This window comes from Pelobates fuscus, chromosome 4, assembly GCF_036172605.1.
Source record: "Pelobates fuscus isolate aPelFus1 chromosome 4, aPelFus1.pri, whole genome shotgun sequence".
In the NCBI taxonomy this organism is placed as follows: domain Eukaryota; kingdom Metazoa; phylum Chordata; class Amphibia; order Anura; family Pelobatidae; genus Pelobates; species Pelobates fuscus.
The window spans coordinates 30,144,386-30,171,400 of NC_086320.1; the positions used below are offsets into that span (position 1 = coordinate 30,144,386).

Sequence of the window (27,015 nt, forward strand, 5' to 3'; positions counted from 1 at the left end):
ATACACACTGTGACTGGGCACACCCATAGATACACACTGTGACAGGAAACAGCCATAGATACACACTGTGACTGGGCACACCCATAGATACACACTGTGACAGGACACACCCATAGATACACATTGTGACAGGAAACAGCCATAGATACACACTGTGACAGGGCACACCCATAGATACGCACTGTGATAGGACACACCCATAGATACACACTGTGACAGGACACACCCATAGATACACACAGTCACAGGAAACAGCCATAGATACACACTGTGACTGGGCACACCCATAGCTACACACTGTGACAGGAAACAGCCATAGATACACACTGTGACAGTACACACCCATAGCTACACACTGTGACAGGACACACCCATAGATACACACTATGACAGGAAACAGCCATAGATACACACTGTGACAGGGCACACCCATAGATACACACTGTGACAGGAAACAGCCATAGATACACACTGTGACAGGACACACCCATAGATACACACAGTGAGAGGGCACACCCATAGATACACACTGTGACAGAAAACAGCCATAGATACACAGTGACAGGAAACACCCATAGATACACACTGTGACTGGGCACACCCATAGATACACACAGTGACAGGACACACCCATAGATACACACAGTTACTGGACACAACCATAGATACACACTGTGACTGGACACACCCATAGATACACACTGTGACAGGGCACACCCATAGATACACACAGTGACAGGGCACACCCATAGATACACACAGTGACAGTGAACACCCATAGATACACACCGTTACAAGAAACAGCCGTAGACACATCTTGTGACAGGAAGTATTTATAGACTGCTATATTCATAGTCACGTACAATATACAGCCTGTGCCACAACATGGCGTCCACTCTGCCCAGTGGAGATTTGGAACCGAAGACCGAGGATCTGGTTAACAGAATAACCAAGGTTGAGCAAGCTAAACATCTTCTGAGTAAAGAGCTGCAGGGCCACAAGATGCAGTACGATGCCGTGACCAAGGAATTGGATGAATTAAATGGAGAAAATAAGCATCTGCAAGAATTGCTGGACAAGAAGCAAGAGACACTTAGTATATTGCAACTCAATAGTGACAAAAAGATGTCAGACAACCAAAGACAGCAACAACTTTCAGAGACACACAATGAGAGAATAGAGAGCCTGACCTCGAAGATCCAGGAGGAGAAGTTAAAGCGGAGGAAGCAGAGGATGGAGCTTGAGAACCAGCTGGAGGAGCTGATAAGGAAACACAAGAGTCTATGTGAGCTCCATAACGATAAGAGACTTGTCCTGGAAATATCGCAGATGGAAGAATCAAAAAAACAACTGCTTATCGAAGAGAGTGAGGAGAAGAACAAGTTGGCTGAGGTGATGCATGCTGCAGAACGGCTCAGGAAGGATGGAGTAGCGCCGACTGCGGAGGACATCTTCCTGCGGAGTGCAGAAGCCATGAGTGCACAATGCCTACTTCAGGAGGAGAACGCCAGCGCTCAGGCTAAGCTGGAGGCCATGTCTGAGCGTCACACACACTCACAGGAAAAATACAAGATGTTAATGAATGAGCTGGAAGCCGCAAGAATAGATTTAGAAACTTCCGCACAGATTATGTTCAGTGGGAGCGAGGCTAAGGAGCAGACCAAGACACAAAGGAGGCCATGAGAAGTAGGCCATGAGCAGGACAAGGTGTAAAGGAGGCCACAAGCAGGGCAAGAAGTTGTAGAAGGTTTTATCAGGACATTGGTTATTAAGGACCACTGTTCAGCGTTTTCTCCCGTTCAGCCTTTATTTGACTCCATGTGATTTATTTCATTGTTATTCGAGTTAAAGATGTTTTGCATTGTGTTTTATTTCAAATCCCTTCATGGCAACAATGCCATGACAAAGCTTCTAAGTTTCATGTTCCTTTAGTCAAATCATATGACCATTTATATTCTTCTTAAAGAATGGCATCAACTGTATATAAAGGATAAGAAATGCAGACATGTTTGTTCAATGGACTCTCTGAGTTTATATGAGTTAGTTCCAGGTGGAAGGGCAGCACCTTGTGATGATGGCAGATTTGGAGAAACATTTCAGATCAGTTTGTTTCAAAGTTTTTCCATTCTAAAAAAAATGGTCCACGGAATATGGAGTTTGATGGATGAGATCCTTTACCTTCTGACCCCTTGTCTGTCCATAAAGATACTTCTAATATTCAGTACAAAACACTTCACACTGGATATTGTTGCTCTTATCAGTTTATTAAAAAGTTCTTGCATTAACAGCAAAAAAGTGTGTTTTTCTCATATTTATAAAAAAGTGAATTTGTTTCTTCTTTAAGTAAAATCGGCAGTGCAGATTGAGAGCATCGGGGTATTTTGTAGATAGATTAGGACCGCTCTCTGATTTTGCACCCAACTAATAATTAAGAGAAACAATTCAGTTGTTCTATATACAGGGGAGCAGGATAGAAACTGTGATTTTTATTCTAAATATCTGTTAGGAAAGCAGAAACGGCATCATCTAAAATATGTTAAATGAAATAATTGCAATTCTTTTTAAAATCTTTAAAAATCTTTATTTGTGGTGGAGGCATATATGCTATTTTTCTTGTTTTTATCAGTTGTCCTAATATTTTATTTATTTGTTATTATAGATGTGGATGTCTCTGTCAGTAAACCTTTGGTGGATGCTATGGACATGATTGGTGCCTAAACCTTTTGGTGATGAACTGAAAACAACATTTCAAAATAATAAAGTAATAATGTTGTGGAAACAACTGGGTTAGAGAATGTTTCCAAATCTACAACTTTGTCTTGTATTTAGCAATTGGATTCACAATCTGACCTCCATTTGCTTTGTCATAAATAAACCCCTGTATCTCCACAATATCTCTGTGCATGCACCGTAGGCATGGGACATCTTGGTATACCACTATAGTTTGGAGATGTAAAGATTGAAAACCACACTGTAAGGAGAATATTTTAAGAATGTATCAGTAAACATACACATATTAACATGCCAACTCTTCATTTTTAAGTACCAGATGAGCTTTAAAATGTAGTTTATGTATCTGTCACTCAAAGAATTAAACAAGGTTTGTATTGTTTTTAAAAATTAAATTCCAATATCTTAATGAAGTTATTGGTCTGTGAGTGTAAAACCATTGTTTTACCTGACTCTTAAATGGTTAATACATTTAAATGAGAATACATTAATTTGGTACCCAGGTTTACCAGACTCACCATGTTTTCCTGTGAACACATCCATTCATCCCTTCCAGACTTTGTTGAGTGTCGAGTGTACAGTATTGCTTGGTATTGTGTACCGATCATATGTTGATGGAAGGAAATTAGGTAACATTTCACTACCTATATAAAACGATCACTATTTAGTAGATATAACCCCAATGAAAACATGCATGCATTTAATTATGCATTTTTTATTTGGGTTATATCTAAAAGCAGCTGACAAAAGCTGCAGTTCTCTTGTCTGCTGCCTTTGAAAGCCCTCCCTTTCTTACCCAGTCCAGTCATTCTGTGGCTCTCCAATCACAGACTTCCCAATGCAGCTCTATGAGAAGTCTTTCCAGGGCAGGTGCTCTGGGCAATTGCCTCTTGAGTTTAGCGCCATTGAGCTAAACCAGGAAGTAACAGGACCTGCTGTCTGATTGACAGCAAAGGGGGTGTAACAAGATTAATTTATAAAAGTACCAATTTCTTTTGAAATCTACTCTTTTTGTAAAATGGTACTCTTTTGGTGACACTGTGTCCATAAGTAAATAAGTAAAGATTATAACCAATTAGGCAAATGATACCTGTGACAGAGTGGGCACACATTTCTGCTTTGACTTTACTTAAAGGGACACTGTAGGCACCCAGACCACTTTAGCTCATTGAAGTGATCTGGGTGCGGTGTCCCTTTGCACCTACTGCTGCAATGCTAAACATTGCAGTTCCAGAGAAACTAGAGTGTTTACATTGCATCTCTAATTCTGCCCACAGTGGCTGTCTACCACATAGCCACTAGAGGGCGCCCTGAATCGAAACATGCTTTTGGTCCGGTATCTGATGCTGGACGTCCTCACGCTCTGCATGAGGACCTCCAGCGTCACATATTTCCCTATAAGAAAGCATTGATTCAGTGCTTTCATATGGGGAGGTGTGTGCAGCATTGGTTCTGAGAAAAGGTAACTAAATAATGGATTTTTTAACCCTTTATTTACTAGGGTAGGGGAGCGCGAGGAAGGGGGGAGGCAGAGGGAGCTATAGTGCCAGGAATATAGCTTTGTATTCCTGGCATTTATAGTATCCCCTTAATAAAGAAAAAGAGATATAGAAGAACTGTAAGTGCTGTAATGTCTTTTTACAAATTAAACCTGTGTTTGCAGTGAGCATATTAGATCATCTGGCAGAACATTTAGGGAAATCTGGGCCAGGTTAAATGCAAACCTCGGCACTTTTGTGACTCGATAAAGGAGAAGTACAGAAACTATAAGATCCTCCAGTGATCCCCACAGTGCAGCAAGCACTTCAACAGCATATGATTTGGTTCTCCACACCAGCTGTACTCTTCAGAAATTCATTGTTTCAGCTTAATGAAGCCTTGCAGAATGCATTTTCTAAAAACATTTGCCAAAAAGTGTTCAAACGTGGTCCCCCGCACATGGAATATATATGTCAACATTCATTAAATCTTAGTGTTCTTGACATTTGTTGTGTTATCCGTGATATCTGTGAAGTCTGTTATCTCACTGTAAGCAGTACCACATGTTATTTTAGTGTTTATATATAATACGCAGTGTGGCAAAACCTGACACAGAGTCATTTGGTACCGATCCAAATCATTCGGAAAAGAACATTGGGTGAAAACCAATTTTAAATTATAACCACACAGATCTGCTCTCACTCTTGGTCAGATATACAACCATTCAACATGCTATCATTTATAGCAATTCTAGAATCAAATTGTACTTGTTTTTTCTAAAATCTGCTAAATAAAAAAAAATAAAATTAAAAAAAAAAGTAATTTCTTAACCCTTTTTAAACCAACGGTACCAGTTTGCGGAGTCCTGTCTGGCGCTGTCAAATCAGGCTGTCTGCCATTACTGAAGTATTAAGTGTATCATTTAAGGGCTAAGATTACTTAGAGTAGCGTGCCAGTTCCACTTCATACACTCAGAATAAGTGTGATCGAATTACTAAAAGATATACGGTTATATTAGAGAAATCAGTTCAAGATGCAAGTGTTGTGTTTATTATGACTTGCTAACTCTGGAACACATCTGACAATCACAAAAAAATTTAAACACTGAATTGGGATTCTTTTTCAGACTCCTACACTTAACCTTAGTCAGTGATGTATATCATTGACACTGCAAATGCTTGGGTACTCCAATTCACACAGTGATTGTGCCTTGTAGATAAGTGAGTATTATAGCACCCGCAGTGATAAGGTTTGCCAAGATGAGGGCAGGACATTTTTAATATGGAGGAACACGCAGTTCAGGTTTTTACTGTCCCAGGGCTTTGGGTTTGGCTATGTTTATTATACAGATAACTGCCAATAGCCATTGGTGAAGCTGCAATTAAAACAGAACACATCCGGCTTTAATTTCCTGGATCACTGTCTGTGTTCCACCACAGAGTCATATCACAGTGTTTAGACAATATTGAACACTTTCTACAAAATCACCAGTGTTAAAGGAGTCCTATACATCAACTCTAGCTTAATGAAGCAGTTTTAGTGCCCAATTCTCTGCCATGTAGAAGTTAAAGGGACACTATAGTCACCAGAACAACTACAGCTTAATGTAGTTGTTCTGGTGAGTATAATCATTCCCTTCAGGTATCTTCATGCAAACACTGCCTTGTCACAGAAAAAGCAGTGTTTACATTGCCCCCTAGGGACACCTCCTGTGGTCACTCCTCAGATGGCCACAGGAGGTGCTTCCTGGGACAGTGCTGCACAGTAGGCAGCACTGCCATTCAGCGTCTCCATGCAAAGCTGAATTTATCTCATAGAGATGCATTGATTTAATGCTTCTCTATGAGGAGGTGCTGATTGGCCAAAACGGTGTTTGGCCCTACCCACATCACGACTCCTTGCCGATTTCAGCCAATGCAATGCTTTCCCTATGAGAAAGCGTTGGATTGGCTAAATATCGTAAATTCTGATGATGTCATCAAGAAGGCAGATAGGGGCAGGGCCAGCGCCGGCGGACCTGCGTGACAGTGGAAATAAGGTACGTTTTAACCTCTTCTAAGGAGGCTAAGGGAGAGGCTAAATGGTGGCTTTTAACACTATAGGGTCAGGAATACATGTTTTTGTTCCTGACCATATAGTGTTCCTTTAACATTATTTCACTGCTTCCCTTTATCCTGCTAGATTAGCCCAGCCAGGGATATTTATTATTCCTGGTTGGGAATAATAAGTTGAGTAATTCGTAGTGAACGGGTGATAATACAGAGAACACCTGGCCCACTCTCAGCTGTCAAAGTGGCTTATAACGGTAATGATTTTTAAAAATAGATGTATAGATCTCCTCTGAGCTATCAGTCAGTTCAGGGCCGGCGCGTCCATAAGGCGGCACAGGCGGCCGCCTTAGGGCGCCAGAGGAGGGGGGCGCAAAAATCCGAATCCCCTGCCTCTGGCTGGAGACTCGGATTTTTAATCTCACCTCTCTCCCTGCAGCCAGCACACAGCAGGAGCCTGGCAGTGAAGTCAGCCGTCCTCCTCTGATGATGTCAGAAGGGGGCGGGACTTCTACTGCTCCCAGACTCCCCAGCGGTCCTGACTCTATCTGCAGCTCCAGCCTCCAGTGCAGCCTGTCCCAGCCGACCACCAGGGGTAAGGCTCTCCACTCCCTGGTCCAAGGTAAGTCTCTGAGAGGGGGAGGGGGAGGGGAAGGGGGTGGGGGAAGAACTAGCATTTTTTTTTTTTTAAATCAAAACGTGTTTTTTTTTTCAGCCCCTGCCCCCACCATACTCCCCCTGCCCCCACTATACTCCCCTTGCCCCCACTATACTCCCCTTGCCCCCACTATACTCCCCTGCCCCCACTATACTCCCCCTGCCCCCACTATACTCCCCCTGCCCCCACTATTCTCCCCCTGCCCCCACTTTTCGGCCCCTGCCCCCACTATACGGCCCCTGCCCCCACTATACGGCCCCTGCCACACCATACGGCCCCTGCCCCCACCATACGGCCCCTGCCCCCACCATACGGCCCCTGCCCCCACCATACGGCCCCTACCTCCACTATACGGCCCCTGCCCCCACTATACTATCCCTGCCCCCACCATACTCCCCCTGCCCCGCTATACTCCCCCTGCCCCCACTATACTCCCCCTGCCCCCACCATACGGCCCCTGCCCCCACTATACTATCCCTGCCCCCACTATACTATTCCTGCCCCCACCATGCTCCCCCTGCCCCCACCATACGGCCCCTGCCCCCACCATACGGCCCCTGCCCCCACCATACTCCCCCTGCCCCCACCATACTCCCCCTGCCCCCACCATACTCCCCCTGCCACCTCTACAGCCCCTGCCCTGTCTACAGCCCCTCTTTCCCTCTAAAGCCTCTGCCCCACCATACTGCCCATGTGCCCCTATACAGCCCATGCCCCACTCTACAGCCCCTGTCCCCACTAACTTCCCCCTATTGCTTTTGTGCCCCCTCTTTATCCCTTGTGCCTCCTTTATTTCCCTCTACAGCCCATGCCCCCTGCCTCCCTTTCACACGTCTCTACTGCCTGTCTCCCCCCTCTACTTCCTCTACCCGCCTCAACAGCCTCTGTCCCCCCTCTACTTCCCATTTACCCCCTACCATACTGTCCCTGTGACACCACTTTATTGCCTCAGTGTCCCTCGTTACAGCCTGTGCCCACACCATACTGCCCCTGTGTCCCCCTCTACTGCCCCTGTTTCCCACCATATTGCCCGTTTCCAACCACATTGCCCCTTTGCTCCCACCACAGCCCCTATACTCCCTTCTACAGCCTCTAACTCCCTTACTTCACATCCCTTCCACTCCCTTTTACCCCATAACTCCAGTACAGCCCCTATTCCCTTACTACAGTCCTTACCCCCACTACAGCCCCTCTCCCCCAATTGCTGCCCATATCCCCCACACTACAGCCCCTGTTCCCACTTGCAGCCATCAACCTACTTCAGTCCCTAACCCCCTACTACATCCCCAATTCCCCACTACATTTCCTAAGCCCCCAATTACAGCCCCTAACTCTCAACTACAGCCCCTGTCCCCCTACTACAGCCCTTAACTCCTTAATTAGAGCCCCTATTACCCCACTAAAACTCACTACCCCCACCCCCCCACCCAAGATTAGGTTCTGGATCTGCCCCTGCTCTGTATACCTGTCTGCATGTCTCTGTATGACTGTGTCTGTATGTCTCTATATGACTGTGTCCGTGTGTTTCTGAATGTCCCTGTATGCCTGTGTCTGTATGTCTCTGTATGACCGTATCCATATGTCTCTGTATGCCTTGTTCTGTATATCTTTGTGTGACTGTCTGTGTATATATGTCCCTGCATGCCTGTGTAAGTATGTCTCTGCATGCCTGTATGCCTTGTTCTGTATGTCTCTGTATGCCTGCATCTTCATGTCTCTGTATGTCTGTGTTTGTATAACTGTGTCTTTATTCATCTATATGCCAGTGTCTGCATGTCTCTGTGTGTGTGTCTGTATGACTGTATGTCTGTGTACCTGTATGTGTTGATTGTATGACTGTGTGCCTGTATGGCTGTGTTTGTTTGATTGTGTGCCTGCATATTTCTGTGACTGTGTGCCTGTATGTGTGTGTAGCTATATATCTATGTCTATATGGCTTGGGAGGGAAAAGTTACACAAAGGAGCCTGAGGGGAAGAGGGACACACAAAAAACAGGCTGAGGGGAGAGACCCACAGAAAAGGGCTGTGGGAAAGAAAGACACACAAAGGGGCTGGGGGGGAAAGGAGATACACATGGAGGTTGTAAGAGACATACAAGGGGGTGTAAGACACACTAAAGGGGGTACAATACACTACATGGGGATTTCAAAAGGCTGGATATGAGACACCGCTAAAGATACATCTTATTCGTGTGTGGGGGGGGGGCGGCAAAATTCATCTTCGCCTGTGTAGCCAAAAATCCTTGCACCGGCCTTGAGTCAGTTATTAATCAGGGAGTTATATATATATATATATAAATTATCAAGCTGTATTGTAGACAAACTATGACCCAAACTAATTGCCCAATAGATGGGCATGTTCATTGGATTTCTACCTGTGCTGATTGATGTCACTGAATGCTGATTTTATTCACATATCAAGTGAAAAGTAACCAATAGAGGGGGGAAAGGAGGGGCATTAAAAATAAAATAAATCATAATAATAATCATTAACCCTTTTTAGCAGTTTTCCAAGGAAATCATCCGGGTAGTGGATCAGCATTTCTCCGGATACATGTACATTACTGGTTAACCCTCATACCAATGATATCACAGATTTATTAACATGAAACCTATTTTGTGAAATGCTTTACATACCAGTGGGTAGAGCAGGAGTTGTCATTAAGGTTTCACTCTCCTCCGGGCTCATAACCTTTACTCTCATTCCACGACCTGCACATAAGATGCAAATGATGTGTCAGTGGAGATGAATTGCTGAATTCATGACACTTTTGGAGTAATTACTGTAGCTCAAAATCACAAAAATACACTAGAATCCACTAATACAAAACAACACAGAAAAGTAGAATTCTGTACAGATACATAAGAAGTATGTTTAATTTACAATATTATTTTATTTACATTATTGTTACAAGGAGTCTGTATTTTATACTTGTGCTTCTGGACAATGTGCATTGCAATCTTCCTTAGCTGTGCAATGTGTTCATAGTGATTTTCTAAAGGAGTTATAACAAGCAATAACAATAACATACATAAAAAAAAAGAAAAAAGTTATTTTCTGTAAGATAAAAAAATAAATACAAATAAAACATCTGGATTTTAGACATGTTTTAATGTAGCCACCTTTAGTTATAACGGCCGCTATTATTTCACTTCATGTTTTTTTGTTTTTTTTGTAAGTCGAGTACCAAAACTGCTCCTGACCTGGCTGACGGCTGACGCTTAAAAGGAAACTTTAATATAGAAGATAATCCAGGCACTCCAATGAATTCCAAAATAGAGGCAAATTTTTATTGGAACAAGAAACCAAAAAGCAACGTTTCGACCCCTAAGCTTGACAAAGGCCCTTAGGGATCGAAACGTTGCTTTTTGGTTTCTTGTTCCAACAAAAATTTGCCTCTATTTTGGAATTCATTGGAGTGCCTGGATTATCTTCTATATTCAATACTACAATTGGTCCTTTTTGGTACTGGGACTTATCCATGGAGCATCCTGAATCCCATGACTTAGGAATGAGTGCACTTCCATCACCTATACATACTAAAAGAAAACTTTAGGCATCTCTGAGATTGATTACCAGGCAGCCTATGTCTGTGTCGTATAACTCAACAGATCAATAGATCTGTGAACCCAGTTTAAGATTTCTGTCTGACTGCTGAATTTGTTACAGTCTGCCTTATAAAATACCCAGCACTTCTTTTTTGTTTTTGCTTCTACAACTGAAAAAAATAACAGATGTTTAGGTATCAATCCCAGCAAGGCGAGAGTTTTCTTTTCTGTCATATATACGTGTCTTAGGCCTGTGCACCTGTCTTCAAATGATTAAAATCTGTCTTTATTTTGTTTTGCTTTGTGTTGTTATTCTACTGGTATTTCAGAATGTGTGAATTTAAGATACTTTTATTAAAAAAAAAAAAAACAAAGAAACAAAACCTATCCAGAAAAGGCCACATCAATGACTTTATTAGTCAAATGTGGCAGCGGCAGAAGGAAGATAAGAAACATAGACAGGAAACACAAATATAAAACATAGCCAACAGAAAAAAGGATGGAGTAGCTTCGGGAGGGCTCAAATCAGGACTGTCCAGTTGAATTCAGGGTTGTTGGTAGGTATGCTTTCAACAAGCACATGATATCCATTTTGACTATTATCACATGTCACAGTTTTAGACTAGCACAAGAGGGTTGCTGACACTCTGTGTTTCTGGAGAAAATGAAATGTTTATTCCAAACATTGTAACTACTATAGCCTGCTGTAATGGTTATGATGACAGGAGTACTCTGGACCAGATCCCTGGTAATGGGGCAAACTGTCCAAAGAAATCTAGGAATTTGAGGAGATCATTTGACAGAATTATTCTCTAAAATATATATTGAGAGAATTTTAAAGAGAAGTTTCCATTTTAGGCAAAAATAGCAAAATATAAAAACATTTTCTGAAGACAGTTATAGTTTCAAACACAAAAATTGAAGCCTTTCCAACGCCTCATTCTACCAAGCCATCTGGAAACCCTGGTTAAAATGCCTCCAACACATTCCAGACAACCACCTACACAGGGCTTGATCTCATATATATTAACTACATCCGTATGATACGGTGCCAGCCTTAAACTGGGCAACATTTACTACAGCCTTTCAGAACGACCCCTCCCTCCTCCACCCCCCTCTGACCCCCTTACCAATTCAGCTAAAACTAACCGTTAACAATTTCATCTCAGACCCCTTTCACCCACTCCCCAACCCCCTCCACCCTTACCAGGCTGGCAACGACATAGAGCATAAGATTATAAGATCATACGATTGTCTATCCAACTGGCTGCTCTGAAAACTAAGATGCAATGCCTATGTTATTTTGCTTAGGTGACAATCTATTTGTAATTGACTGAATTGAGTACCTCTGCGAGGCCACTCACCAGTTATGTCATTCACCTATGTTTACTGATATTTCAAGATCCTTGATATTCGTATTGACATTCCTTTTCACAATTGCTGTAATTGAAATTATTACTAATAAACATAAACATTGTTTTTTTGAATAGAAAAAAAAATATTGAAGCCTTTCGTGCAAACCCCCACTACCCCTGGGAGGCAGCTATGGCCATAACACTCATCAGCTCAAATGCACAAACCAAAACTCAAAAAGAGTCCCCTGCGCCCTGTCCCAAATCCCTATGCAATAACTGGAGGGTTTTAGTATCACTCCAATGGCCATTAAAGGGATTCGGATAGTGTGAAGGTAACTTTTTGGTTATAGTCAGAGCTTCAGTCTGACTGTTTTCATCTATAAAAATAATTTCACTATAATTTCTGACAATTCCCACTTTAGAGCTCAAGCCTCCCTTTTTGTGCCTGTGAGTGTGTCTGCTACGTGCTATAAATCTTCTGATGATAAATTGTATCGATTCCACAGCTTATGTGAAATGCCCTGTGCCTCCGCTAAAAGCTACAGAAAGACTGAATCTGGCTGAAAGATCTCAATCCACTCCTGATCTGTGCCGCCATCATTATAGGAACCTGGAAAATCGTCCAAACAAGGAACAAGTTGGGAATTCAAACCAATTTTCACAGATTAAACCGGAAAGTCACAGGTAGTCAATCGGAAAACACTGCCGACTTGGAGGAAATGTAAGTTGTGAAGGATGACAAATAGCTAGATTTAACAGGCAATGCGTTTCTGAATATGTAGTATACCGTTTTACATTAAAATTCCTAAATAAAGAATACTGCTTGAGCCAGTGTGGGGAATTCTGACACATGGGGAGCAAAAAAGGCGATGCTTCAAATACTGAAAAAAATGAGACAAATGAAACACAAAGTTATGAGAAGCATACACACGGCACAAATACACTCGGTGAATAGGCATGAATAGGACAGAAACATGGCTTTTGATGATAAAACATCATTGGCCCAATTAGTTAAACTGCATTTTTATTTATTTTATTTTAGTTGTTCCATAGGGTAGCCTTATGAACACTCATAGCATCCTTCAATAATTGTACTCTGTTAGGCTTTATGGCTTCTACTGGAAAGCTATTCCAGGTATCCACTACCACTTTTTTTCAAAGCCTAAAGATAAGAATTTTTTTTTTTTTTTTTTTTTTAGTAAAATGACAATCTAAACCACGGATTGGCAACCTTCAGATGCTGTGGACTACATCCCCCATAATGCTCTTACACCCATAATGCTGGCAAAGCGTCATGGGAGGTGTAGTCCAAAACATCTGCCTATGCCTGATCTAAACTGTTGATTGCTCCCACATCCTATATGCAGATAGACGATAGCTTTAAGCTACATGAAAACTTGAATTCTAAACAGCTTTTCTGTAACTGTTCTGTTAAGCGTGAGTGTACAAGGTGAGATACATTGCTCTGCATTCCACAGGACAGGAAACAACATCACCCAAATCCCTGACTCGCTTCGCACCTGGGGCTGCTTCACCAGCGCTTGTCACCCACATCCAGGAATATTAGATTTTTGCCGAGTTTGCATATATTCATGTAAAAGCCTGGAAATAAGAGACAATTCGATATCTAATGATACAATTTCCAAAACCGTCACAAATCATGTTGACCTTCCCTTCACTCCCCTAGTAGCAACATCTTGGCTGACTGTGAAAAGTCCGATACTCAAGGCTGATAGTGAACGTCTAGCGAACTTTAACCAGGTCCCTTTTAATACCTCAAATGTATTTTAAGTGGTTATTGTTTGCATTTTAATTAAGATTTGTCTGTAATAGAAGCAGGTGTTTTAATGTTACAAGACAGGATATTCGTTTTTTTACTTTTTAATATACAGATTATAAATGCATTTCAGAAGCAGCATAGCCTGGACATTAAATATGCACTTTCAGAGTTATTCACTAAAATGAGAATTTAAAGTTTAGTTTAAAATGTAAGACCAAACTAGCAAAACTAGAAGCATAGATGACTTAGAGAACCAGTTTGACTATTTGAACCTTGCATTTGAAATTCACTTTGAATTCACATTTTACTTAATAACTCTGAAAGTGTTCCTTGTATTGACCAGTGATGGCATCAAATATGTCTGTGATATAAAATGTTGATAGCCATGGACCAAGGCCGGCAGGAGAGATGCTTTCATCTCCCCTGCCGGCCCATGCAGAGTCAGCCTTGCTGTAAGCCCTCTCAGGCTGGTGAGGAGATCAAAGATCTCCCTCAACGGCCGGCTGGCACTAGGAGTCTCTGTGTTCCTCCTGCAAGCAGGCTGGTCGGAACGTTGCTGCGGTTACCAAGGCAATGCTCTGATACAGTGCTGTGCTCACAGAAGAACAGAAAACTCAGCCTGCAGTTGGAGGAGCTGCAGGCTAAAGTGAACATGCCACCACTAGACCACCAGTGCTTGCAGCATTATGTACCCCCTCCCCTGGTAAAAGGTAAGGAGAAGGAAGGGGGAGACATTAAGATAGATTTTCACATCTCACCCACCTACACACAGCATAGACCCTATGCACCCTTTACACACACACACTACACCCCTCACACACACGGCCCTTCACACACACTGCCCTCCTCACACATGCACACACTGCCCCCCCTCACACACAGCAACCCTCACACACACATAACAGCCCTGACACACACACTGCACCCTTGACACACACAGTATATCATTGACACACACACTGCACCCTTCACACACACTGCACCCATCACACACACTGTCCCCTCACACACACTGTACTTCTCTCACACACACACTGCACCCCTCACCCACACACTGCACCCTCACACACACACACTGCATCCTTCAAAGACATAAATACAGCACACCTCACACACACAACACCCTTCACACTCGCACTGCACCCTTCACACACACACACACACTACCCCCTCACACACACTGCACCTCTCACACACACACTACACCCTTCACACACAAACACACAGTAATCACCCTTCACACACACACACAGCACCTCACAGACACATAAAAAAAAGGAGAATAGAAAATAGAAAAAAATAGATATATTTAAGTACACATTTAAAAAATAACACTACTTTCTAAAAAATAATACATTGTACTTATGCTATAAAATTTGTTACTGCGGCACTGGTGGGCAGTAAGGAAATGTTACCATCAACAAAGATACAAAAGTGGGCGGTAGATATTAAAAGGTTGACTACCCCTGGTTTAGACATTAAACTTAGAGTCAATGTGTGCATTAATAGAAAAAGACGGGGGCGGGGCCGGGCCGCCGAGCTGAGCGGTCGCAGGCCAGCTCGGCTCCTGCAAGTGGAGGCACAAATAGCATACTAACCGTGCTTCAAGGAGAGTTTTCCGGCGAAATCTGCGACCCCCGGTGGCAACGGGCTGCCTGAGCCGAGGAGAGGCTTGCTCTCGACAGTTTTAGTCCCTCGGAGGATGGGACCCGCTGCAACAGGCGGGACCTATACTGGCGGTGAGTGATGCGGACGGCCGCCGCAGCACTATCCTGCCTGACGGAGCCCGACAAGCGGGGAAAGCCTGCGGACCCGGCCCTGTTCCCCCCCCTATGGGCCGGGGGGGGGGTGATCCCGGTCCACTTCAAGCCACGCTTACCAGCTCTCTGCACAGGCATCGACATACAGCCCGAGACCCGCACACAAGATGGCGGAGACCACGTGCACAAGGCCTGCACTCTCGGACGCAAGACGACCTGCAGCCACCATCCGCTCTGGCACACGGGACACTACCAGTTATGGGCCCGGACACCCGGAGATACTCCTGTCACAAGGAGCTCAACAATCACCGCTCACGGTACTACATTTCTGAGAGGCCCGCACACGCTTCATCTGAGCTGGGCGCTCACCGGGAGGAACCCCCCCACCACAGCCTGCCATATACCCAGGGAGAAGCTAGGGGCCCGGCGGAACCCTGGGCCCACGGTCCTGATGATGGGTCCAATGGCACAAGGGCGCGAGTGCCCATCAAGGCCTCAGGCAGAAGACGAGCAGCCCTCGGAAGCTGCATAGCCACTACTGAGATCCTGATCTGAAGGCATCGGATACAAGCGGGACTTTGGGCCCAGATTTGGCCCCCTGTTGCTGGACAACTTAAGGACTAACCTGAGTAGCAGACCATTGGTGGTATATGCCTAGCTTAGCAAATGTACCCCAACTTAACCCTGTCAGCCTAATTATCCCCATTCAGCAGACGCTGGGGTAGACAAGCTGCTTTAACCTATTGGTAGCCTCTTTAAATCTCAGTAACACACACAGCATGATGTCTTACCCGATCCTCATACTAAACTAGCTAGCCTGACTAAAACCGCTGCTTCATAATACGTGCTTATGGTACTACCATTAATGTTATCTCTATGCATGTCACTCTGCAATCTCTTAACCTGTAACATACTTGGGCTCGGGTAGCTATCCTACTGTTGATCCTCGAGAAATGCCTGTTGTGGAGCCTGGCGAAAATTCTCAGCTTGTTTAAACTCATGTCTCAGCGAAACAATTAATCGCCTGTTATTGCTAGAAATCTACGCTGCCAAGCCATGTGTATCATACATACTGTATTGTGTACCTTCTAAGTTAAGCTTGTTTATATACTATAAAACGAGGCTGTTAATCCTAGGAGATATTGCAATGTGTAATGACGCCTATAACCTGTATAACCCCTGCAAGTCTCCCTCTCTTTATTCTGTATCACCATAATCACATGCCTCAAAAAAAGAAAGATTGACAAAAAAAAAAGAAAAAAAAAAAAAGACCCAACTCGAAGTGTGTAAAATTGTGGACTGGCTTTCGAGCAGGTCTCCCAACTGTTCTGATTAAAGCAGGAAATAATCCATTTGAGGGTACTATCCTGCTGTGTTATACAATGCATGTCTCCAGGATGCACATCACATATTTAGATGTGCTTGCTCTATGTGGGGGGCACTTGGACACATTCTTATATGTTGGGGACCTGAAAGAGAGGATGTCAATCAGCCTGGCATGCCTTCAGTGGGCAGGACCACTCAATATGGGAGTTGCCAGTGACACAGGTTCCACTTTTACCTATTCCAATCCCCTACCTCCCAATGTCGGAAGCAGTCGAGGAACTACAAAGGTCACAAAGATCAAAATATCAAATTTTAAATGCTCGCCCTTTTTCTCTTCTATTGGTCACTTTTCACTTGATCTGTAAGCAAAATTAACATTTAGTGGATGTCCCCTAACCATCAATCATCTTATTCCCATCAATCATCTCTTTCTTTTGGTGCCATTAGTGGTACTCTAAATCCTGAAGCAAATGAAGATGTTGTCCATCATGCTAGTTGTTTGCTCAGTTATACTTTAATATGGCACTTCAAAGATATGATATTCGGTAAAACAACCGATCAGCCAGAATTCAGATTAATTGCAAATCATCCGAAACTGAATGCCCAAGTTTACTCGCCAACCATCCAGTCTTTGTGGTGGTGGAGAAGAACCAGAAGACGGCAGTGCTCATGGATGTGGCAATTCCCAATGAGTATAACTTCAGAAGAAAGGACATGAGAAGGCGGACAAATACCAAAGACTGGATGAGCTAGAACGGATGTGGAAAGTAAAGGTAGTAGCTGTCCAAGTGGTAACAGGAACATTTGGTGAGTAGCACTTGGGAGAGTAGTTTCAGCAAATTCCAGGTGGGACAGGTTTCCAGAAGGGTGCAGTATATAGAACATTTAAGGTATTGCATAGAACTCTCAGACTCCCAGGCCACTTTGTGTTTATTCTAAACAAAGCATCAGACATAACCACTCATACATTCTTTTCTTCAAGTGGTTACAGAATACAGAAAAAAAAACTATGTAATAACAAACATACATATAAAATAAACATTAAATAAATAACCGATATGTTCACTGAAATGCCATTTTTTTTTTAAGTTTTTATTTTACATTAAGTGCAATGAGTGTGTATTTTACTTAATTAACGACTGAAAAAGAAACTCTGAACATTTCAGAAACTGTACATGGCATTGACATTTCAGAGTTTTAGTGTTTATGATATTGCACATGTTGAAATGCAGCAATCGTGGCTAACTGTGGTAATTGGGACATGTTGCACAGAAATACTTCCTGCCAATTATCTTCTGAGCCTGTTCTCTGTGTTCTTTGGCAGGATGCTTTTAGATGTTTCTGAGAGATACGGTGACCTGGAACTGGAGAGCAGAGCCGTTGAAAGAGCACAATTCACAAAAAAAGAAAATGCAAGTTTTATTTAGTGTAGCTAGCAGTTGCGAAACAGCTGGCAGTTAAACAATAAAACAATAAAATGCAAATAGATAGAGCATATACTGACTATAAGGACCTGCAACATTCATGGTAATATAGTGCAGTGGCGTACTAAGAGGGGGGCAGAGGGGACGGTCCACCCCAGGTGCCAATCACTAGGGGGATGCCCAGGGCGCATTTTCATGCCACTTGCAGGAGTCTCCACATCCAGCAGATGTGGAGACTCCTGGGCCCCTTTTCACTGGGCAATCATACTGTGCCACCGAACCACCAGGGAATGTAGTGTGTCCCCCCTCCCTGGACACAGGTAAGAGTCAGGGAGGGTGGGCACACACAAACAATACACACTGCTCACTATACACTCATTATACACACACACACACTGCATACACACTATACACACACATACACTGTATTCACACACACAGCATACACATTATACACACACACAGTGATTTATACAGAGGCAAAATTATATTTTGATCTCGAGAATTTATGCCCCTATATATACATGACAAAACCTTACTGGCCTTGTTGCATCTGTTTTCCCTATGTAAATCCTTATCCTCAGATGTTGAGGATAGGACTCTATCAAATATTATGTACTCCACCCTTGGGTTTTTACGTCCAAGATGCATTATCTTGCACTTATCCACATTAAATGTCAGCTGCCAAAACTGACCATTGTAACGGACCGTTTTGCTCACCAGAGGTTAAAAACCGTTTAGGCGATAATCCCTTTCCAGATAGACAAGCAGCTAATGTAAGCACCAATCTCCCGACCTGAAAACACATGAACCCTGGAAATATCTGAACAGGAAAACCATGCAAAAGGTTTACACTCCTGGCAGTCAGCATACAATCCAATTCCCCAATAACGAGACGACACTTCGTTTTGAGGGTTAAGCAGAATCTGACTGTCCTGGCACATACAGTCTCTTTTATTCCCAATCCACAACCACAGTACAGCCGACAGGGTATTACAGAACAACCAATCAATCCGTACAATACACACAGACACTCCCACACAAAATCCTCCCCTCTGCCTGTGATATGATTACTGAACACAATGGGTAATCTCATTATCACAGGCAGAGTAATACAGTTTTTACATATTATTTATAACTTCTAAAATATACATGTCACAAACATAAAACATACGTTTTCATAAGCAGCATACTCCAAATACAAACATATGTCAAAATCATCCAAATTGGTCCATTGGTTTAAAAGATAGATCGAAGTCCTTTGTGACCAAATAAAGCATGGCTTTTCTGCCCAAAACCAGTTCCACAGAGTCTTCTATCCTGGAGATAATTGAGAAGTAATCCAATTATCTCCAAGGACAGAGGCAAAACTCCATTAGACAAAGGACAATAAAAGACATAAAAATACAATAAAATACACAAGGTTACATTTATTACATAAAATACAGACATTCTACCTATCCCCAGATAGCTTAGATCTGAGCGCACATTATTACCGGATGGCGCTCAGATCACATACATACAGTTCAATCGCCATGGAGCCAAAGTCTTTAATACAGTCTGTCAGTATTCGGCTGGGCTCCATGGCATAGCTATCTGGGGTAGCATGGCTTTAACAGTCCGCAGAAAGGCACAAACCAGCCTTTCTGCAGGGAAAAAGAACAGGGGCCATAGTCTAAAGGGAGCAGGCGAGCAACCAGGCTTCTCCAGTGCACAGTGGCGAGGTTGGTTCCGCCACAACCATTTTTTTAGTATACCTAAATCATTTGCCACTTGGCTTATCCCTCCTGGAACATTAGCCTTGTTGCAAATCTTTTCATTATTAGCAAAGTATACATACCTTACCATCAAGATCTTCTGCAATATCACTAATAAAACATATTATGATTATCATTTATTAACATAAACGTTTCAGTTGATGACTCTTTATAAAATCCAAGTAGATTAAAACATTGATATTTTACATGATATAGTTATATGGGCTGAAAAAAGACTCACACCTACTAAGTTCAGTCTTTCTTGTATATGTTTCTGCTGTTGATCCAAAGAAACCTATTTAGAGTGTTTCTTCTTAATTTTGCAACAAACTAGGAAAAAAAATTCCTTATTGACTCCAGAATGGCACTCAGATCTGTCTTTGGATCAAGACGCTATTACCTCACATATTAAAAATTAAATTCCTGAATATTGTGTTTTTGCAAGCATGCATCCAGTTGCAGTTTAAACATCTGTATAGACTCTGATAAACAATGTTTATGAAATTCAATTATGTATATATAATTTGTAATGGCTATGGTAGGGCCTTTTTTCCCCAAAATATAATATTTATGACATTTCTCTCCGCAATATTCTACTTATCAAGCATAAAGGTCTATACTGTGGTTCACACCGTCTAAATGACACGTTCTAGATTCATGGTGTAGAGGAGTATTAAGTCCGGAGAAAGACTCATTTTTGGTATTATTGGTAGTATATGTGTATAGTAAGAGTTTCACACTGTGTGGTCATATACAATGACACCAACACTATATTCACTATTTAGTTCTACTATTCAAATAACAAGTTCATAGTCATAGCATGCTTTTAAATATGTTTATTTTGCCACATAAAACAAAGACTAACCAAGACTAAATATAATAACAAACTGACTATGGTAAAAGTTGAGACATTGCCGTCCGATCAACCACTGTTTAAGACAATAACATTAGTTTGAAAATTGGAAACACTTTAATCTTTCATTTGTTCTTTTCATTTGGCAAATGGTTTAATTGTATTTTTTCTTGCTCGGGTCCCGTTTGAGGGACACTTGAATTCAGTCCATTATCAATGCTCTTTTCTGTGAGCAATACTGTGGTCTTCGAACCTAAAACAAAGATGGGAAAGAATTGTCTTACTTCTCAGGTAATAGCACAATGTGTTAAACTGGAAATATCACCACTGAATAAAACACTGAAAGACAGCTATAACCTTAAAGGAACACTTTTACAAAGCGTGAGGACATAGGACCCAGTGTTGTTTCATGGAGTTAAAACTGCAGGAAGCGCCTCTAGAGGCTGTCTGGTAGACAGTCACTATAGGTAGTCTTAACCCTGCAATACAAACATGTTGAAGATTGCAGGGTTAAGGGGACAGTGACACTTAATACAGACCACTTCAATAATATGAAGTGATCCAGGTGCCTATAGTGTCCCTTTAATGTTATCCTTTTTTCATGTGATCCTCTGTTTTCTTTTAAATTTATATTGAGATATAGAAAATGTAATCGAATTCCAATTTAGACAAGGCGAAGCATTGGGAAAACATTGCATATGAAGAGGAGAAATAGAGACATTGTTTAATTTCTCCTTTTCTCCATATGCTCTCTCTGTGCTGACGGCCAGGTGCAATGGACAGAGCTAATAACAATGATTGACAGGGAACTAAGAAGGAGGCAACCAGGCACACCGAAGATGAGTGGATTTCTACAACTAATTTTAGATTTCATAACCTCACAAAGGCATATTTGTTAAATAAATGCAATAATGTAAATTTTTATATAAAAAAATCCCTGGAAATGACAGTAAAAAAACATTGTGTACTTTTTAAGGAAGTAATGTGAAACCACAGCGTGGTCTTTGTTCTTTTCCCAGGTGTGACTATGGAACGTGATACAAAAATGTTACTTTTATGACTACTATGTCACATTCTGCATTTGTTTTATTTCTATTTTCTATTAACAGTGCAAAGAAGCAGCTATGGTCAACACTCCGTTATAACAAAATAAAGAAAACAGCTACACGTTTTAAAACGGTTATTTTCTAAATCCGTGTATTTAACCAATCAGTGTCCTATCACTAGGAATTCTGGAAAAGTACATTAGGCATGACTGACAGATTAACGCATATGCAGTTGGGGGATTTCTTCACCTCGCAGCATCCTAGCAGGGGGAGAAGCGAGAGATTCTGGTGAGTGTGATAATGCAGTGCAGTCTCTGGTGTTTGGTAGAGATGGCCCGAACAGTTCGCCAGGAACTGTTCGCTGGCGAACATAGCTATTCGTCATGGAGGTGGGAGGGTCTGGGAGGGAGGGTCTGCTGCTGATTGGCTGGAATGTGTCTGCTGACTGTGAGGTACAGGGTCAAAGTTTACTCAATGAATAGCGGGCGGACTGAACATCGCATATGTTTGCCTGCAGCGGCGACCGCGAACAAGCTACGTTCGCTGGCGAATAGTTCCTTGCGAACTGTTCGGGACATCTCTAGTGTTTGGGTTTCTCTCTCCTGCTGCTACACAATGATGCCCTGTTTCTGACATTAGTGGACTGGTCTGAAACTGGGATGGATGGGTAAAAGCGAGGAGGGGGGTGGCTTAAGAAACTCACCTAAGTAAGAAACATCCCCAACAACGCAATCTAGCCAAGTTTATAGCAAGTTTAGAAATGTTTAATACATACTTTTGGTTTGTATGTTTGTTCAAAAGTAATTGCTTGTTGGTTTAAAAACAAATGTCAAGTGATACAAGTCTCTTTGACTGGTTATGCCAAATTAAAGGGACAATTCAAGAACTGTCATCACTACAGATTACTGCAGGTTTTATGGTTGCAAGAAGCTGTTGTTTGTGCAAATGTAACTTTCAATTCCTTGAAGTGTTTGTTATTTTTAGCACCCAGACTCTACCCCCTCTCTTTGACATCATTTGGGGAAGCTTTGCTTCCCATTTGAGTCATCCGCAATCCGTGCGAATCAGCCTCCAGGCCACGAATGACAAGTACACACACGACCTCTGGACATTTTGAAAGCAAAGCTTCATTAAAAGATGTTAACGCACCATACCATTACAATAAGCTGGGGCTTTTACTGTGCCTTATGAGTTCTGTATAGAGTATAAGTGTATCCCTTTTGTAAATCAGGTGGAGTGATTCACTGGAATATTTCACCAGTATGAAAATATACACATTTTTGTACTCATTTGGTTATACACAGAAGGCAAACATAAACCATACTAATGCTATCCCTAAGCCCCTTTGTCCTAAACCTATAGAGCGTCTTTTTCTCTTGACGTAGCAGGGAGATTTGGCTTCTGATCAGGTGCAGTTGGCTTGCAATTTGATTATTATTATTATTATGTTGAACTATTCTCAAAATCTCTTCGCAATAATGAGATCCATTTTAAAATAGCAAGGGACGATTTGTCTCCATGTGGTTTTAATTTGTTGAAGTGAAAACATTGAATTTCAGAGTTATTTGATCAGCTGAATGAAAGGGATGGAATTTGGGATATAAAACCTGTATTTATTTAATGGACCACAATATTGTAAACTATCCATTTATGATCTGTTGCTCATTCCAACAACAATGAGAGGTGAAAATCTACCAGAATATGTGTACAGTAGGCTCACATCAAGTCAATATTCTATTGGATTCCAATTAAGTCTACAGGGTGCTGAAATTGTGTGAGTTGGCTAGACAGTATCACATGGCAAAACATAAGAAAAACACTCATTGCACTTGGCACACAAGTCACATCACTCATACACCGATCAGAGGATACCAAAGAGGAAACAGTAACCAATGCAATCCTGTATTACAGTCATAGTGAGGAAACGATTCACAAGAAATAGCCAAAATGGTTTATCTATGCTTTGTGGGAATATATTTTTCCATCCTGATAATAATTGTGGTGAATTTTTACTGAAACTACTTCCACGTGATTAACTATAGACACAATATATTATTTTTTTTTTTTGTCAATCTTTCTTTTATTGAGGCACGAATCATGGGGGGTACAGAATGAAGAAAAAGGGATGTACGTTCTCATACAGGTTGGGAGCATAGTGGTACAACATCTCCTTCGCATAACAGCCTCGTTTTTTTATATTTTAAATTAAGCGTTACAGAAGATTAACAACAGTTTTAATGTAATAATAATCATACTTGTGTTCCTGTTCAATATGCCTTAACACGTTAAATGTGATAAAAATCATGCTTGTGTTCAAGTTTAACATGCCCGAACAAGTTTAACGTAACAATAATCGTGCTAGTGTTCATGTTGAATAGGTCTTAACTAGTTAAACGTGTTGATAGTCATGCTAGTGTTCATGTTTGATACGCCTCTAATCCAGGATATGTATGAGTTAGTATCGATCAGAGAGGCTAGGCAGGCACTGCTAGCAGTTAACCTGCTGGAGTTTTGATCTAGATTGTGCGGCACATTTAAGGTTAACTTTTGAGCTTCGCTTAGCTTTACTAGTGTGTTCCTATGGGTAGATTTATTAGAGAAGGCGGTAAGCTTTCGTGTGTGGCTAGGCTAGGGTACTTCTAGATTTAGTATATGTGTGTCAGACTGGGGGCCATGCTCGCAGGTGTGTCCAGCCCGTGAGACTCTCTAGTGCAGACTGTAGGGTGCGATCTAGGTGTTGTGTATATATGAGTACCTGCTGTGGTTATAGTTGCGGTCTGACTGTCTGTGGGTTTTAACGCCGTGTTGCTACCCTGTTTCGGTAGGCAACGTAGCGAGACAGAAAAAGAAAAAGAAAAATACAGAGTCCTCAATGAAGAATGTCTACAACCTGACAGGTTCTAAGGCAAGGCAGTACCAGTCCTTGGACACTTGCATGGAACCATATCCGGGGACATGTGGCACCGTGTTCGTGTGGCTATGTTCCTGCGGAAACCCTGATTCCGGGTTGCGTGTTGGGCCTGGGTCGATGCGCACCCGTTCCGCTGCCTCCATAGGGGACCTGAGACCCGCGTTAGGAAGGTACCCCTGTCATGCTCACGCTGGAATCAGTTTGAGTCCCTGCTGGTTCAATAGTCCTGTAAAAGGTTCACCTAGATGCTGTTGCTGTCTGGGGTTGTGGTGTCACTGCTTCCAGGGACCGCCTATCTTCGGCCTGAGGCCTTGTTGGGTGCTTGTGCCTGTTCGCCATTGATCCCGTCAGTAGGATCGTGGGCCCAGGGTTCCGATGGGTCTCAATCCTCTCCCTGGGGGTATGGCAGGCTGTGGGGGAATCCTCCCAGTGGGCACCCAGCTCAGATGAAGGGCAAGCAGTCCCGTCGGTGTCCCATGCCATAGGGGTGGTGCTTCGTCATGGGATATTGGCGCCAAGTGCCCAGCATGTTTCCAGGCTTAATGGCTGCTGTGTGGGGGTGGGTTGCTGGCATTAGTCGCTTTTAGTATCAAGTCCGATTGTGTCCATAGTCTGCTGTCGGGCACCGCGGCTCGGCTCCCGCTCACATGGCCCCCGCCATCTTTGATCTAGGCCCCAATCCTGTCGGTCTGTGCGGCGCTGAATCTTCGCGTGGCTGTGATGCCGCTTGGTGGGGACCGGGATCACCCCCCCGGTCCAGGGGGGGGGGGATCAGGGCCGGATCCGCCGGCTTTCTCGGGTTGCGGGCTCCGACGGGCAGGATAGTGGAGTGGCGGCCGTCCACTCCACTCACCGCCATGTAAGGTCTCGCCTGATGCCGCAGGGACCCCACATCTGAGGGACTAACACCCTGGGGCAAGCCTCACCTCAGCTCCGGTAGCCCGTGGGTAGTGAGGGTCGCAGTCGGTGGTCGTTTGTCCCCTCCAGAGGCTCGTTTTTAAGGCTTAGCAGGACATATTTGCAGGAGCCGAGCTGTCCTGCGACCGCTCAGCTCGGCGGTCCGGCCCCGCCCCCCCAATATATTATTTTTATCTGGCATCGTATAATAAATTTAGCAAGAAGCTATGCCAATTCTTCAATCATAGATCACCTACTGGGATAAATATGATTTTTGTTGTATGTTTTGCCCATAGAATGCCAGATTATGCATGGTTTTATGTGTTTTATTTATGCTTACATATAAATGTCATTCTAGGACAAATGTCCATTTTAAAGGTATTATCACCAATATTTGCATGCGATTGTTTTTAGGAGAAATCCCTCTGTGATGACTGGTATCCTATTTTCAACTACCATTTTGTTAAATAAAATTGCTGCATATTTTCTATATGATACAAAACAGAAATGATAATGCGCATTGCCCTAAAATCAGCATTTTATTAACACAATCAACCCTGAGTAAAAGCAAGATTTCCATTTTATATTCCCATGTCTAATTGTGACCTCATATAGCCAACGTACTTGTGGATGCTTTAAGTGTCGGAATATACTTATTCCAAAAGGAACATTCTGCTTTCTTTAAACCTTGCTTATTGGGCAATGATGAGCTAAATTCCTTGTAGTTCTCTCCATTACTATGTGCTAGATGCTCAGGCCATACTGGTAGGTTGCTAGATAGTCTTCTGGAAAAGGTGTACTGGTAATTCGGGTTTCTGAAAGAAAAAAATCAGCATGGGCGATGGTAGAAGATCATTATAACAGTTTATTTTTTTCGAAACATTTCTCTTTTCTCCTAGGTATTTTTGGTAAGGAATTAGATTTTCAGTCATTAAAGGAACACTAACAAAAATATTTGCTATTTTTAATTAGATGTGTTCCTTTACGTTTAGAAGACTGATCCCCCTTGTTTTTGATTTTTTTCTATTTTTCTATTTCTATTTAGAGAAGCATGGCATATGCACAGCGATATCTGCTATCTGTCAACCCATTGCTTCTCTACCGTAAACACCAAATCCAACCCAACACCAATACAGAAGCATTGAGCACATATAGTATCCACTGGTAGGTTTGAAATCTTCAAAATATAGACAGTGCTGTTTCTCGGAAGCAACACTGTTTTCATTTGGAATGCTGAAGTGAAAGCAAATATTACCCAAAACAATTCATTAAAGGGAACACTTCTGCTTTTAGATGTTGTCATGGTGGCTGGAGACTGTATGTGCAAGGTTTCACTTTAAAACACTGAACATACAGAAAAAATATGCACTTTTGTGCTGGGGGCTAGTGACACCCCCAGCGCACATGACTTAACATCAATTCTGTGCAAAGATTACATCTGTC

At 42.5% G+C, this 27,015-nt stretch overlaps 2 protein-coding genes across 2 annotated transcripts in view; one reads left to right on the forward strand and one right to left on the reverse strand.

The window, feature by feature from the left end:
• Window positions 1-885: 885 nt before the first annotated feature.
• Window positions 886-1,683, forward strand: LOC134609308 (synaptonemal complex central element protein 1-like). Its single transcript, XM_063452986.1, has one exon. It carries the CDS (start codon window positions 886-888, stop codon window positions 1,681-1,683), a length of 798 nt encoding a protein of 265 aa, XP_063309056.1.
• A 19,003-nt stretch (window positions 1,684-20,686) lies between these two features.
• The window catches only part of TG (thyroglobulin), a 262,451-nt gene continuing 256,122 nt past the window's right edge, over window positions 20,687-27,015 (reverse strand). The window contains exons 46-47 of the mRNA XM_063451042.1: window positions 26,197-26,387; window positions 20,687-20,971 (exon numbers count right to left, since the gene is read on the reverse strand). Of these exons, the coding sequence (XP_063307112.1) occupies window positions 20,844-20,971; window positions 26,197-26,387 (319 nt within the window). The 3' untranslated portion in view covers window positions 20,687-20,843. The remainder of the gene's footprint in view (window positions 20,972-26,196; window positions 26,388-27,015) is intronic.